Source organism: Limulus polyphemus, unplaced genomic scaffold, assembly GCF_000517525.1.
Source record: "Limulus polyphemus unplaced genomic scaffold, Limulus_polyphemus-2.1.2 Scaffold673, whole genome shotgun sequence".
Lineage (NCBI taxonomy): Eukaryota > Metazoa > Arthropoda > Merostomata > Xiphosura > Limulidae > Limulus > Limulus polyphemus.
The window spans coordinates 253,847-268,860 of NW_013666283.1; the positions used below are offsets into that span (position 1 = coordinate 253,847).

Below are 15,014 nucleotides of genomic sequence, written 5' to 3' on the forward strand. Positions count from 1 at the left end.
ATATTAGCATTTCTCGTGTATATATATCCCCTCTGTGACTTCTAGGTTATTGATCACATATTAGCATTTCTCGTGTATATATATCCCCTCTGTGACTTCTAGGTTATTGATCACATATTAGTATGTCTCATATGTATACCCATCACTATAACCTCTAGGTTACTGATCGCGTATTGGTACGCCTCATCTGTATATCTCATACTATAACTTATAGACATATATATATATATATATCCTACAATGTAACGTCTAAATTGAAAATTTTAGTAATTCTCATTTAAAAGACGATTTGCAGAGTTTGTTTGCTGCCAGCCTTCAAGCTACAATAACTCCACATCTTGTTATATGTATAATTAAAAACTGATATAACTGTTAATCAAATTCAAACAGTTAATGTGAAGTACTCCTTCAGTTTCTCCTTCAACTAAGCCTACAGGTGTCCTCGAATTATCGGTAAACTCAAAAGGCAGGGAATTAGTTATTAAGTTTATAGATTTTCTTCGCCTCGCACCATATTGTATAAAAATAACCATTAATAAAATAGAAAAAAATCACAAGTATCTTCTAAATATTCATCACATGGACATAGCATTCGTGCGTTTACATTTACTGTTCAACAAATAATGACGGGAGTTGCAAAATTGATTCTGTCTGTCTGTCTCTCTTTCTCCTCTTGTCCTTATAAACGTATGAAATTAGATCTCACATATAAAAGCTTTTCTGAATCATTGCAAACTTTATGAAACGTCACAAGTAATCATGACAGGCATTATGGGAAATCTCATAAACATAGTGATATTTATTTTTTTACTTTTTCCCCTTTTTTCTGTCCTTTTCTACTGTTTATTTTATATATGAAGCAAAGCTACACGGCGGGGAATCTATCCCCGAATTTTAGCGTTCTAAGTCAGTGAAATTACCGCTGACTCACCGAAATACCGTTTAAACTGCTTTATTTATTTTCTCTTTCCTTGCTTCCTTTTTTGAAAAAAAAAATTCCATAGTTTTTCTCGTAATGATCATTCAGATTATAATATTTCTCCCACTTCTCATTTCGAAACTCTAATCATTAATAAGATAAACCATTTATAATAGTTTAATTAACGTGTTTACAATTTATTTCTATTTCAGTATAAAACACACTTTCTTAATTATACACACAGTAAAGTCTATTAAATTTGTTCTAATGATAATATGTGAAAAATATTGTTTCTTGTACCTTTCTATGTAGTTTTCTGCAGTAAAATTAAGCCCTGTTAATGTACGTTCTTTGAAAATATGAGTGAGTGAGTTTTATGCTACTAATCTCATCTTCTGAGTTATAATAATATTATAATAAACTAATATACTCCTATCTAAGAAAAGGAGCGGTAAATATAGATATTAAACAAGCACTGATTTTTTTTTCAACTGCCATAAAAAAGCTACATTTGATCTTTATTAGAAATATCTATTAATACTCTAAGACTGTCACTAAGCTTAACACTAAATCGCGAGTTCGTGGTTAGTACAAAGTAGTTTCGACCCACTTTATTTTGGGATGGAAGAAGGAGAACTTTTAACTATGCAATCTGATTAGCGGTTATTCTTCTCTTACATCAGGAGATTTTCATAACCACTGTACCACTAAGTCATTTACTTTAACCGCCATTTAAGTATTTATTTTTCTATCAACCATACACAACTGTACCTACCTATCTTACTTATATATCATCCAGTTATTTTCCTAGGTATCACTCCGCTTGTGATTAGGGGCGTACGACCCACAATCTGTGTGTTGCTGGTTCGAATCCCCGTCCCACCAAACATGTTCGCCCTTTCAGCTGTGGAAGCATTATAATGTGACGGTCAACTCCACTATTCGTTGGCAAAAGAGTAGCCCAAGAGTTTGTAATTAAGCACAAAGCTACACAATGTAATCGTGCTTTGCCACCACTGGTATCGAAACCCGGATTCTAAAGTTGTAAGACCGCTGTGCCACGTTGATTAGTGACGACTAGCGCAGATAGCCCTCGTGTAGCTTTGCGTGAAATTCAAATCAATCCACTTATTTCACCTAAATATCAACTACTTATTTTACCAATAAATTATTTACTTACTTTACCTATATATTATTCAATTAATTACTTTATCTAGATACAATACAATTATTTCACGTAAGTATCATCCAATTATTTCACATAAGTGTCGTCCAGTTATTTCACGTAAGTGTCGTCCAGTTATTTCACGTATCATCCAATTATTTCACTTAAATATTATCCAGTTATTTCACGTAAGTATCATCCAATTATTTAACGTAAGTATCATACAATTATTTCACTTAAATATTATCCAGTTATTTCACGTAAGTGTCGTCCAGTTATTTCACGTAAGTATCATCCAATTATTTCACGTAAGTATCATCCAATTATTTCACGTAAGTGTAGTCCAGTTATTTCACGTAAGTATCATCCAATTATTTCACGTAAGTGTCGTCCAGTTATTTCATTTAATATCATGTAATTATTCCAACTAGATATTACCCAGTTATTTTACCTGGATATCATTCAGGTAAAAGCGAATGGTTTTTTGCGTGTTTTTTTTTTTATCGACAAACTTTATTACACTAATCAGACTGAACAAAACAAAAGTTAACTTTACAAAACATAAGATTGTGGCAACTTTCAAACACTCTCCATAATTCAAGATTTTGCATGAAAAGCTTTTTATGTTTGTTTTACCCAACAACTGATCAAAGAATCTTTGAAGGCTGGACACATTTTTTATTCATTACTTTCTATGGATTAACTTGGAATACACCTTATCAATAACCCTACTTAGGCTAAACAAAAACAAGAGACAACTCGTGTTTAAAGCAGTTGCTTGTTTCATGTAAATGCAGTTTTTACTGTATTTCAAAGGCCTCGCATGGCCAGGTTGTTAGGGTTCTCGACTCGCAATCTGAGGGTCGCAGGTTCGAATCCTGTCCCACCAAACATGCTCGCCCTTTCAGCCGTAGGGGCGTTATAATGTGAAGGTCAACCCCACTATTCGTTGGTAAAATAATAGCCCAAGAGTTGGCGGTGGGTGGTGATGACTAGCTGCCTTCCCTCTAGTCTTACACTGCTAAATTAGGGACGGCTAGCGCAGATAGCCCTCGTGTAGCTTTGCGCGAAATTCCCAACAAACGAACAAACAAACTGTATTTCAAGGGGTGCGTAATGTACTATACACTACTACTGAAGACGAAGGGTGTTATTGTTGTCAGTCAATTATTCGGTATTCTTAATATAACCTTGATACCTGAAAAACATGTTTGTCTTTTCTTAACAAACTTCTCATGAAAAGTATATATATATAAATATATATATATATATTAAAGTAGTTGGAGTATATTTCATCTCAACAGCTGTTTCAGGGTTAAATCAGTTTCATTAAATGCCACATTAAATGCTCTTTTGATTAATCCGCTTCTGCTTATGAGTGGTTTCCAGTTTTGGAAACAGATCTAATAATAAATGGGCTGGAGTTAAAGGTTTGTCAAGGTTCCTAAGATTTTTTTCTAAACAAATCCTATAAATGGAAACGCGGAAATAACAATACCCATAATTTCAGCTATATAAGACTGAACATTTTGAATTTCTGCACTCGGTTATTGATACATTCTTCAAAGGATAATGTGTCCTGCTAAAAAACCTGTACAAGAAGAGCTGTTTATCATGTAAACATTTCACTAAAGAACCTGTAAAAGACGAGTTGTTTATGATGTAAACATTTCACTAAAGAACCTGTAAAAGACAAATTATTTATCATGTAAACATTTCACTATAGAACCTGTACAAAACGAGCTGTTTATCATGCAAATATTTCACTAAAGAATCTGTACAAGATGAGTTGTTTATCATGTAAACATTTCACTAAAGAACCCGCAAAAGACAAGTTATTTATCATGCAAACATTTCACTAAAGAACCTGTACAAGGCGAGTTGTTTATCATGTAAACATTTCGCTAAAGAACCTGTAAAAGACGAGTTGTTTATGATATAAACACTTCACTAAAGAACCTGTAAAAGACAAATTATTTATCATGTAAACATTTCACTATAGCACCTGTACAAAACGAGCTGTTTATCATGTAAACATTTCACTAAAGAACCCGCAAAAAACAAGTTATTTATCATGCAAACATTTCACTAAAGAACCTGTACAAGACGAGTTGTTTATCATGTAAGCATTTCGCTAAAGAACCTGCAAAAGACGAGTTATTTATGATATAAACATTTTGCTAAAGAACCTGTAAAAGACGAATTGTTTATGATGTAAATATTTCACTAAAAAACCTGTACAAGACGAGTTGTTTATCATGTAAACATTTCACTAAAGAACCCGCAAAAGACAAGTTATTTATCATGCAAACATTTCACTAAAGAACCTGTACAAGACGAGTTGTTTATCATGTAAGCATTTCGCTAAAGAACCTGTAAAAGACGAGTTATTTATGATATAAACATTTTGCTAAAGAACCTGTAAAAGACGAATTGTTTATGATGTAAATATTTCACTAAAGAACCTGTACAAGATGGAGTTGTTTATCGTGTAAACATGTCGCTAAAGAACCCGCAAAAGACGAGTTGTTTATCATGCAAACATTTCGCTAAAGAACCTGTACAAGATGAGCTGTTTAACATGTAAACATTTCCCTAAGAACCGGTACAAGATAAATGATTTATCATGTAAACATTTCGCTATAGAACCTGTAAAAGACGAGTTGTTTATCGTGTAAACATTTCACTACAGAACCTGTACAAAACGAGCTGTTTATCATGCAAACATTTCACAAAAGAACCTGTACAAAACGAGCTGTTTATGGTGTAAACATTTCACTAAAGAACCTGTAAAAGATAAATTATTTATCATGTAAACATTTCACTAAAGAACCTGTACAAGACGAGCTGTTTATCCTGCAAACATTTCACTAAAGAACCTGTACAAGATGAACTGTTTAACATGTAAACATTTCCCGAAGAACCGGTACAAGATAAGCTGTTTATCATGTAAATATTTCCCTAAGAACCGGTACAAGATAAGCTCCTTATCATATAAATATTTCACTACAGGACGTGTACAAGATGAGCTATTTATCGTGTAAACATTTCAATAAAGTACCTGTACAAGACGAGCTGTTTATCATGTAAATATTTCACTACAGGACGTGTACAAGATGAGCTATTTATCATGTAAACATTTCAATAAAGAACCTGTACAAGACGAGCTGTTTATCAAGTAAACATTTCAACATTACGTTATTTCATTCCCAATTCACGAAAAAATAAAGTAAAAACACTGTGAAAACAACTTTTGAAATACGCAGTGAATCTTTAAATGTACATAGTAATCTTATGAAACATTTTATACGTGTATGTCCTTACTCAAACACGTGAAACATTTTTTGAAACTAAGATTGTTGTGTTTCCAATTGACGAAGTAATCTGATAATCTATGGCGCTTCGTCAACTGGTAATATACTTTATATATCACAGCTAAAAGTTGCACCAGATACCTGTTTAATATCTAAACACATTGCTGTTAGTCATATGTGCTTTCTCTAATTGAACTACTAACCTTCATGTGTTTTTGGTTTGCCCTAGGAAACGAAACTTTTACGAAATACGAACAGGAGGGCCTAGTTCCATTCGTTATAGACGCCGTTTACGCTATGGCGCATGCACTTGATGACATGATTCGTGACCAGTGTGGTAATTCCAGAGTTTTGTGCAAAGAAATTTTGCCTATTCCACATGGCAGCAGCCTTTTACAGTACATTCGAAATGTTTCTTTTCAAAGTAAGTACAAAAAATATTTAATTTCCAGAATAAATCTTTGTGTATAATTCTCTGTCATTCTTTTTGTTTCAGTGCAAGGTTCTCTGAAACGAAATACTTTTGAATAAAATTACCGAACCTTTCACAACAGCCAATTACAATTCCAGGTTTACAAAATGAAAACATCGTTGTCAGATTCAACAAAGATGGAGACGCTCCGGGAAGCTATTACATCTACCAGTATCAAAAACTAGATGGCCATAAGTTCGACTACAAGCGAATTGGAGAATGGAGTGAGCAAAAGTAAGGTGATTTAATCTAACCTTTTATTAATATATGTATATAACTTTATGGAAATGCTTAAATCTTTACGGTCATAAACGTATTGGAAACCAGCGTCTATCTGATGAAAAAAACAGTTTTATCATCAAATCTACCAAAGATTCACAGTAATGCCGAGCTTAAACATTAATGTTATAAATGGGGAGTGGGCCACCCCTTCCACTGTTTTCAGCTGTAGCACATGAGCCATTCGCTCGATGCAAAGGTTCTCGTGTTACACGCGGCATTAAACGTCAGTTTTGTTTGGCGATATCTTCAAGTATTTTATAATAACCCATGAGTGGAAGTAGTCGTTTGTTTGTAATTAAGCACAAAGCTACACAATGAGCTATCTGTGCTCTGCCCACCACGGGTATCGAAACCCAGTTTCTAGCAATGTAAGTCCATAGACATACTGCTGTGCCACTGGGAGGCAAAGAGTGGAAGTAAAGGAGAATATATTAGAACGTGTCAATCACACTGTATCTGCTATGCTACCGACCTCCCCGCTCATTTAAGCCTCATTCGCGAAATTAAAGGCGGTAAACTTTAAATGATTGCCAAACTCGAACCGTTTGTTTGATTACTTATCCATTTAAACTCGGGTTTTAAGGGATCGACCTGAATTCCTCTTCCAAATTTCAAAAAAAAAAAAATTAGTGACACCAAACAGGAAGACAAACAACTCTACTTAAAAGATAGAAATATAAACAATAATTATTCTAATGTTTTTTCCTGTCGTTGGTTTTCTGTTAGTTTTATCATTTGATAATTGAACGTACGGTAAATTTGAAAACGAGTCAATCTTCATCCTATTTAATATTTTATTCTTAGTTGGGTAAAGGCAACTGGCGGCTAGTAAATGAAATAGTAACCCAACTAATTGTTGAAAACTTATACAAAAAAAACATACGGAGAGATACCGCGAATCAGGGCAAAATCACTTTCAAAATATTACCCGCGCAAAAACAAATATCAACGTGACCAAATCACTTTCAAAATATTACCCGCGCAAAAACAACTATCAACGTGACCCAAATAAATAGTGGAAAAATCGATCATTTGGAACGATGTTATAATTCTTTTCTCAACATTCTGATATTATATTATATTGATATAATTGTGGTTTAGCTGTTCCAGTACTTGGATTATTATGACAAATAAAACTCATGTTCAAGAATTGAAGTACACTTCGCCGTTTTATCTTCTTGCGACAGTAAACCTGATGTAAAAGACCTAAAAACTTCTGTATATACTAATAATTTTACATGGGATCTAGAATTCGATGACGAGAAACCTAGTTTTTGGAAAATAAAGTTTGGAGTCGGCTTGAATGGGAAGTGAAAGAAACTTTATTACAAATCTACAACCTTTTTATTCACGATCCATTCAGGCAGTCTTCAAATTTTATTTTCTAAGGACTGGAATGAATTAAAAACAGTCGTTAATTATTTTTTAACCACTAGCAGTTTACAATGAATGGATACGTTAGTATTAATTTAGCTGATAACAAAAGCATGACATAAATACTTTTAGTAGTGCGTTGTCGCTCAGTAAACTATTGTATTTTCTTAACAGATTAAGTCTTCACCTAAACCGAACCAAATGGGAAGATGGTAGCACTACTATCCCCATGTCCAACTGTAGTGATCCGTGTCCAGCTGGACACGTGCGAGCTTTCCGACAGGGCACCTGCTGTTGGGTTTGTGTGCCTTGTCGAAATGATGAGTACATTGTGGATGACCAATGCACCAAATGCCCTGAAGGTTATATGCCAAGAAGTGACAAGGTAGCTTGCTCGAAGCTTCCGCTGGTGTACATGACTTGGGAGAGCCCTTGGGCAATTGTACCTGCTGTATTTGCTGCATTGGGAATAGTTTTCACGCTTTTCACGTGTGCTGTCTTCATTCGCTTTAGTCACACTCCTGTCATCATGGCTTCCGGAAGAGAACTGTGCTACTTGCTACTGTTAGGTTTGTTGCTAAGTTACGGTGTAAGCTTCGTTATCCTAGCAAGACCCACAGTCCCCACGTGCAGCTTAATGAGAGTAGGCCTAGGTTTATGTTTAAGCCTATGTTACTCCGCCATTTTTACCAAAACCAATCGGATTTCCAGAATCTTCAATCGGGGAATTCAAAGCATCAAAAGACCTAGCTATACCAGCCCACGATCCCAGGTTGTTATCTGTTTAGCCCTAGTATCGGTTCAGTTGGTCTTTGCCATAGCCTGGTTGATAGCAGAACCGCCAAGCCTTAAGCAAAAGACTTTCCCTACCGGTAACTTTGCTGTGCTCCAGTGTGGGATCTCCAGCATGTCCATGATTGTTTCTCTAATCTACAATATGCTTCTGATAGTCCTGTGTACCGTGTACGCCTTTAAAACCCGCAAAATCCCCGAGAATTTCAACGAAGCCAAATATATTGGCTTTACCATGTACTCAACGTGCATTGTTTGGTTGGCTTTCATACCCATCTACTTCAGTACCAACAATGATTTCAAGGTAAGGAGCAGTTAAAACACATCTATGTCAGTATCAACAATGATTTCAAGGTAAGGAGTAGTTTAAACACATCTATGTCAGTATCAACAATGATTTCAAGGTAAGGAACAGTTAAAACACATCTATGTCAGTATCAACAATGATTTCAAGGTAAGGAACAGTTTAAACAAATCTATGTCAGTATCAACAATGATTTCATGATAAGGAGCAGTTTAAACACATCTATATCAGTATCAACAATGATTTCAAGGTAAGGAGCGACTTAAGCCTATGATTACATATCTATATTAGCACCAACAATGATTTCAAGGTAAACAGCAATTACATATCTATATGCCAGTATCAACAATAAATGAAAAACAAGTTAATTCATTACGATTTCAACGTGGCGAATTGATATTATAAATTTCAGAGATAACATGGTCACCTTCTGGCCCTAGTTGATTTATGAGTAAGCCTTATTTTATACGGAAGCTCTGTTCATCATTGAATAATTTGGATGCACGACTACGTCACACACATTTAGGAGATGTTAAAGTATACTTGATATAGTCACATTTCTTAAACTTGTACGTTCTTTTAGTGGACACAATGCTGACAACAATGACGAGTAGATCCGTAAACAACATTTAATGATTTTACTAAAAGAATACGGTCCTCAAACCTAACGAAACTTCGTAGGCGACAGGCAGTTTTAAAAATATGTATTTGATGATATACCCTACAGAGTACAGTTCTTTTTTTTCTAATTTAAGGAATATTTGCCAATATATTACAGAGTTATAACTAAAGGGTATTGTGGGGATTCATATGTAAACGATTTACAGAAACTTAGTTTATTCAAATAGTTAAGATATATATTGTCAATAATATATGAAAAAACCATATCTGCGTACGAATTCTTTGATATTATTATATCGAAGTACTTCATAAGTACTTGATAACTTGTACACAAATTGGAATAAGATTTCACCAAATACCCAATTGTCTTTAGAAATACTTGGTATAAAGCTTGCGAAGTTAAAATACAAGCCAGTAAGCCTTCTTAAGGTATACTACACATTGGAAGTTACCATCCCTGTTATGAACTAATGTGTCCAAAAATGAGAGATTTGCTGTTCAATTTCTCGAAAAATAGAGAAACTTGATCAGTCTTTAAAGATGATAAAAGTGGCGTATACATGCCTACAGAAGTATACATAGCAGTTAAAAACTGCGGACAGACTTCCAGCCATTGTTTCTCGTGAAAATAAAATAAAAGACTGACTAAAGAAGGCGTCAATTGAGAACCCATAACAACTTCATAACCCTGGCAATAAATATCACGCCACGTTAAGGCCCTGGTGGGCCCTGGACAAAGTATAAACTATTGGACCCCCTTGCTTTTAAAAAAGAAAATATACATTTCTTTAAAAAATTGTTTATTATTATTTTATTATACACTTAATTTTTTATTATTTACTATAATACTCGCAATGCACGGTGGGCCCTGGGCAACTGCCCCTTTAGCCCATTGGATAAAATAGCCCTGATAAATATTGCCATCAAGCATAGAATATAATCCTTATAATAATTCATAATTATAATATAATATAATAATTCATAATAATTAAGTCATTGAAAACATAAGATTATGTGCTGATTTTCTTTTTATATAATTCTGAATAATCTCAAATCAGCTTTGATTCCTCCTCTTCTTTTATTTACCTAAGAATTGTAAAAAATATTCTTGTTACTTGCACATCAACACTGATGATAGTAAAATAAGAACAATTTATACTCATACCTAGACAATAATTTTGAACGAAGTCTACTTCAGTTCTAACATTAACTTCAAGGATACACTAATAAACATTCACTTCATCTCCAACACTCATTTCAAGATTATACCAGTTTTCTTCGGCTCTAACGTTTACGTCAAGGCTACATACTACACTTATACCGATTTTCTTCAGTTCTAACGTTTATGTTAAATTGGGATATCTGTATTAATCTGTTTCATCTCTATCGTTTACTTCAAGGTTAAGTACTACATGTATACCAATTTACTTCAAGGTTAAGTACTATATTTATATCAGTTTACTTCAAGGTTAAGTACTATATTTATATCAGTTTACTTCAAGGTTAAGTACTACATTTATACCAGTTTACTTCAAGATTAAGTTCTACATTTATAGCAATTTACTTCAAGGTTAAGTACTACATTTATACCAGTTTAATTTAAGGTTAAGTACTACATATTTACCAGATTCCTTCAGCTCTGTCACTTATTTCAAGGTTACGTAACGCATTTATATCGGTTTCACTCAGCTCTAACATCTACTTCAAGGTAAAGCACTACATGTTTACCAGGTTCCTTCAGCACTAATGGTCACTTTAAGGTCAGGCACTGCATTTATATCGATCTATTTCAGCGCTAATGTTAACTTCGTTATGAGGCATTACATTTATGCTGGTTTCATTACGTTCTAACGTTAAGTTAATGCGGGGCATTACATTTATATCGATATACATTTTGGGTCTAACATTTACTTCAAACTTAGGTACATTTACACGATTTTTCTTCAGCTCCAACGTTAACTACAAGGTGAGATACTAAACATATTCCGGTTTCATTTGGCTCTAACATTTTCTTGAATGTTAGGTACTACATTTATACCGGTTCCCTTCAGATCTAATGTCCACTTCAAGGTAAGGTACTACATTTAAATATATTTCTTTTAGCACTAACTTTTACTTCAAGAGGGGGTAATGCATTTATACCAGTTTAATTCGTCTCTAACGTTAACTAAAAGATGAGGAACTGTATTAATACCAATCTCATTCATATCTAACGTTAACGTGAAGAAGAGTTACTGCAAATATACCAGTTTAATTGAAGGTTATGTACATTTATACGGTTTCATTTCACTCTAACGTTAACATCAAGGTAAGGCACTACATTTATATCGATGTATTTCAGCTTTAGTGTAGAGTTTACCTCGAGATTAAGTACTACGTTTATTACGGGTTAGACGGTTTTAGATTCAACAACAACAACAAATTACACGAATGAATTGTATCAAATAATTAATTTATTTAAATATATCTAGTCTGGATAAAGTCTGTCGAATACAGAGTTTAGTTAAAATTAGAACAAGCGTATTCTTAGGAATAAAGAAATATGTTAATGTATATCATTTATAGAGCTTGTTTTATGTGTGTTTACATGTACGCAGAGAGGTAGACAATACGTCTTGAAGTCAGGTTTCCTTTATGGGGAGAAACATACACGCATACATATATATATATATATAGTCAGGTTTCCTTATTGGGAGAAAAACACACATATAGTTTTTAAGTACACGTAACTTTAAAACAATAGTGTTCAAATTAAACCATTTTTTCTTGTTTTACAGACTCAGTTGGCCAGTTTGTGTATGTGTATCAGTATCAGCGCCACAGTTGCTCTCGGCTGTCTTTTCACACCAAAGCTCTACATCTGCCTTTGTCAGCCTTACAAAAATGTCCGCTCGGGTGGCACCCAAAGCAGCGCATCCGGGGCCTGCCACAGTATGAGGTTCGCTCGACCTACAGCGAGTGCTGCTATAGCAAGTGTTGCAACAGCAGCAGTGATTAGCTCTACCAGACACGCAACAGAATCGTCCGATATCCGGTCCACAACCAACGGGGAAGTGACGTCACCAAGCGTAGAAGAAAGTAGTATAAGCTAAAATGGGTAGCTTTCAATCTGAAATACTTCAGCGAATGAACACTTATAAATTACGTAATTTTACCAACTAAACGTAAAACAAAGCTAGACGATTTTGTCGGAAATAACTTATATCCCTAATATCACAAATGGAAAACTATTAGCCTAAGTGTAAAACATAAACACTGGAATCAGCATGTGTGCTCAAGCCTACGAGACTATCCCGCACCCTCTGACAAGAACTGAAATTAAAGCGCGATTCAATGACTTGTAATATCTACACGATCCGAAATGGCTCAACCCAAAGCCTATCAATAGCAAGTCATCCAACATGCTCAATTTCCAGCTTCCTGCTACTTTCTGTGTGGGGCTCGTGTCTAGATAGTTCTATTCTCATTTCCCTGTACGTCGACGCATTACTGTCTTAGCTTTAGTATATTTAGTCTTTCAATATAAGATGTTTTCGTTACCAGTTTCCAACTTCGAAGAAAAATCATTAAATTAGTAAAAAGAAACCGAATCGGTGGCATATCAAAAAATTAAGTTTAGATTAATTAATTGTACATGTTTAACGTACAGTTCGCACTTAGTAAAGATTTAGGGCTTTAGGCTACAAACATATACTTGCATAAATCAGGACTCTGTGATTGCTCATTGGTTGATTTGAGAACCTTGTGTTTTAGGTCAATTTCGAAATCTGCTCGTGTCATTCGCTCAATGGAGGTGATATCTTGTCACACTAAAAATATTGGGTGCATCAGGTACGACGACTTAATGACGGCATACATACTGATCATGAACAACTAATCATTTTCTGATCGCCAGTTCATACTATATTACTAAATCTAGTAACTACACAGACTGGGTTCAAACACAATTACTGGTTTGTTTGTTTGTTTTTTGCTGTGGTTAACAGCTCGGGTGTGTTTTTTAACAAGAAATATTTTATTTACCACCCTCGGAAAAACCATAACTCTTCACTAAATAAAGTGTGTTACGTAACACATTCGGAAAATCTGGGACTCTTCACTAAATAAAGTGTGTTACGTACCACCCTCGGAAAATCTGGGACTCTTCACCAAATAAAGTGTGTTACGTACCACCCTCGGAAAATCTGGGACTCTTCACTAAATAAAGTGTGTTACGTACCACCTAAGGAAAATTTGTGACTCTTCGCTAAATAAAATGTGTGTTACGTATCACCTTCGGAAAATTTGTGACTCTTCACTTTATAAAGTATGTTACGTACCACCCTCGGAAAATCTGGGACTCTTTACTAAATAAAGTGTATTATGTACCACCTTCGGAAAATTTGTGACTCTTCGCTAAATAAAGTATGTTACGTACCACCCTCGGAAAAAATGTGACTCTTCAATAAACAAGATGTCATTTAATCGCAATCGGAACAAAAGTTTATCATCCACCTGAACGATTTTTTAATTCCGTTGTAAGAATGATAATTTTTCCGAGGAATATCTTCATGGAAAATGTTGGTAGTTTTATTCTATGTTTAAACTACTTATTGACTGATCTTAATGTTCGTTCAAACTCTCTGGCCCTATTGCATTCCTCGCGTGGGTAAATTAAATTATGAAAAATACTGTAGTGTTTATAGTGTGTATATAAAGTATACGAGTACCTGTTACTAACCTGAATTTAGAATAAATGCAGAATATATTCGTGAGCACAGGATTTATATAAAAACCTACATGTTTTATTTAATTGTGTTTCAGTAACATTAGTGTCTGATATCGGTAAAGGGGCTCACCGCATGTCAGGACACTAAATCTGATCTGTTCCTGTTTTTTTCCAATGTTTTCAGCCATAGGTCTAATCACAATGGAATATTATTATCATTTGACGTTTGACAGATGTTGGACACATGTCAAGTTGGTGTCTGTGATACGTTGTCGAATATTTATAGTTAACTGAGGGGTGGGGGATATCTATATCTGTATGACTTTATCAAAAAAAAACTTTGTACACCAAAATAGTTATTGTGATGACGCGTACCTGAATATTTAGTTTTGTGGTACTTTGTTTTTGCAAGTTATACCAGTTCTGTAAAGATTTAGCTGAAGAAAATTATGTATTGGGTAAAATATTTATAACAAAATGGTAAACCGTTATAACGCTTTATTAGATTTACAAATACATAATTATATATGTAATTTATGTGTGAAACAACGTAATATTATACATGAAATTATTCTAATCAAAAGGTGTATCGTGTTGCTTGTGCATACTTAGCATATATTGCGTCAGTGCAAGTTCGTTAGTTTTTAAAATAAAGTACAATGATGATATATATATCAATATAAACATTATAAACAAAAGACGTGTAGTATAATTCAGGAGCTAAATCTACTTGTATGCGTATTTGTGGTAATAAAATTCAATATATTCCATGTAGATTATGTATAACCGTAATTATTAATAAAAACTCTCATGAACAAATTAACTGTCTCACACCTTCCGAGTTTATTCATTAGTTGCGTTTTCAGGCATAGCCTAGTTTTTAGTGTCGGATTGTGAATCCTAAACCCCATAATTTGCGTTCCATTGCCGAAAAATGACGCTCCGCACTTTCCTTGAGCCGCATGCTATGAACAATTTTCTTCAACAGATACCAAAATTAACAAAATGCATATCTAATTATCAGAAAATAAACACTAAAGGCTTTGCCCTTTATGTTAAACAC

At 34.2% G+C, this 15,014-nt stretch overlaps 1 protein-coding gene across 1 annotated transcript in view; it reads left to right on the plus strand.

Moving 5' to 3' along the window:
- The window catches only part of LOC106459876 (metabotropic glutamate receptor 7-like), a 108,685-nt gene extending 93,899 nt beyond the window's left edge, over positions 1-14,786 (plus strand). The window contains exons 6-9 of the mRNA XM_013919548.2: positions 5,628-5,822; positions 5,969-6,104; positions 7,701-8,622; positions 12,021-14,786. Coding sequence (XP_013775002.1) covers positions 5,628-5,822; positions 5,969-6,104; positions 7,701-8,622; positions 12,021-12,335 — 1,568 coding nt within the window. The 3' untranslated portion in view covers positions 12,336-14,786. The remainder of the gene's footprint in view (positions 1-5,627; positions 5,823-5,968; positions 6,105-7,700; positions 8,623-12,020) is intronic.
- The last annotated feature ends 228 nt before the right edge of the window (positions 14,787-15,014 follow it).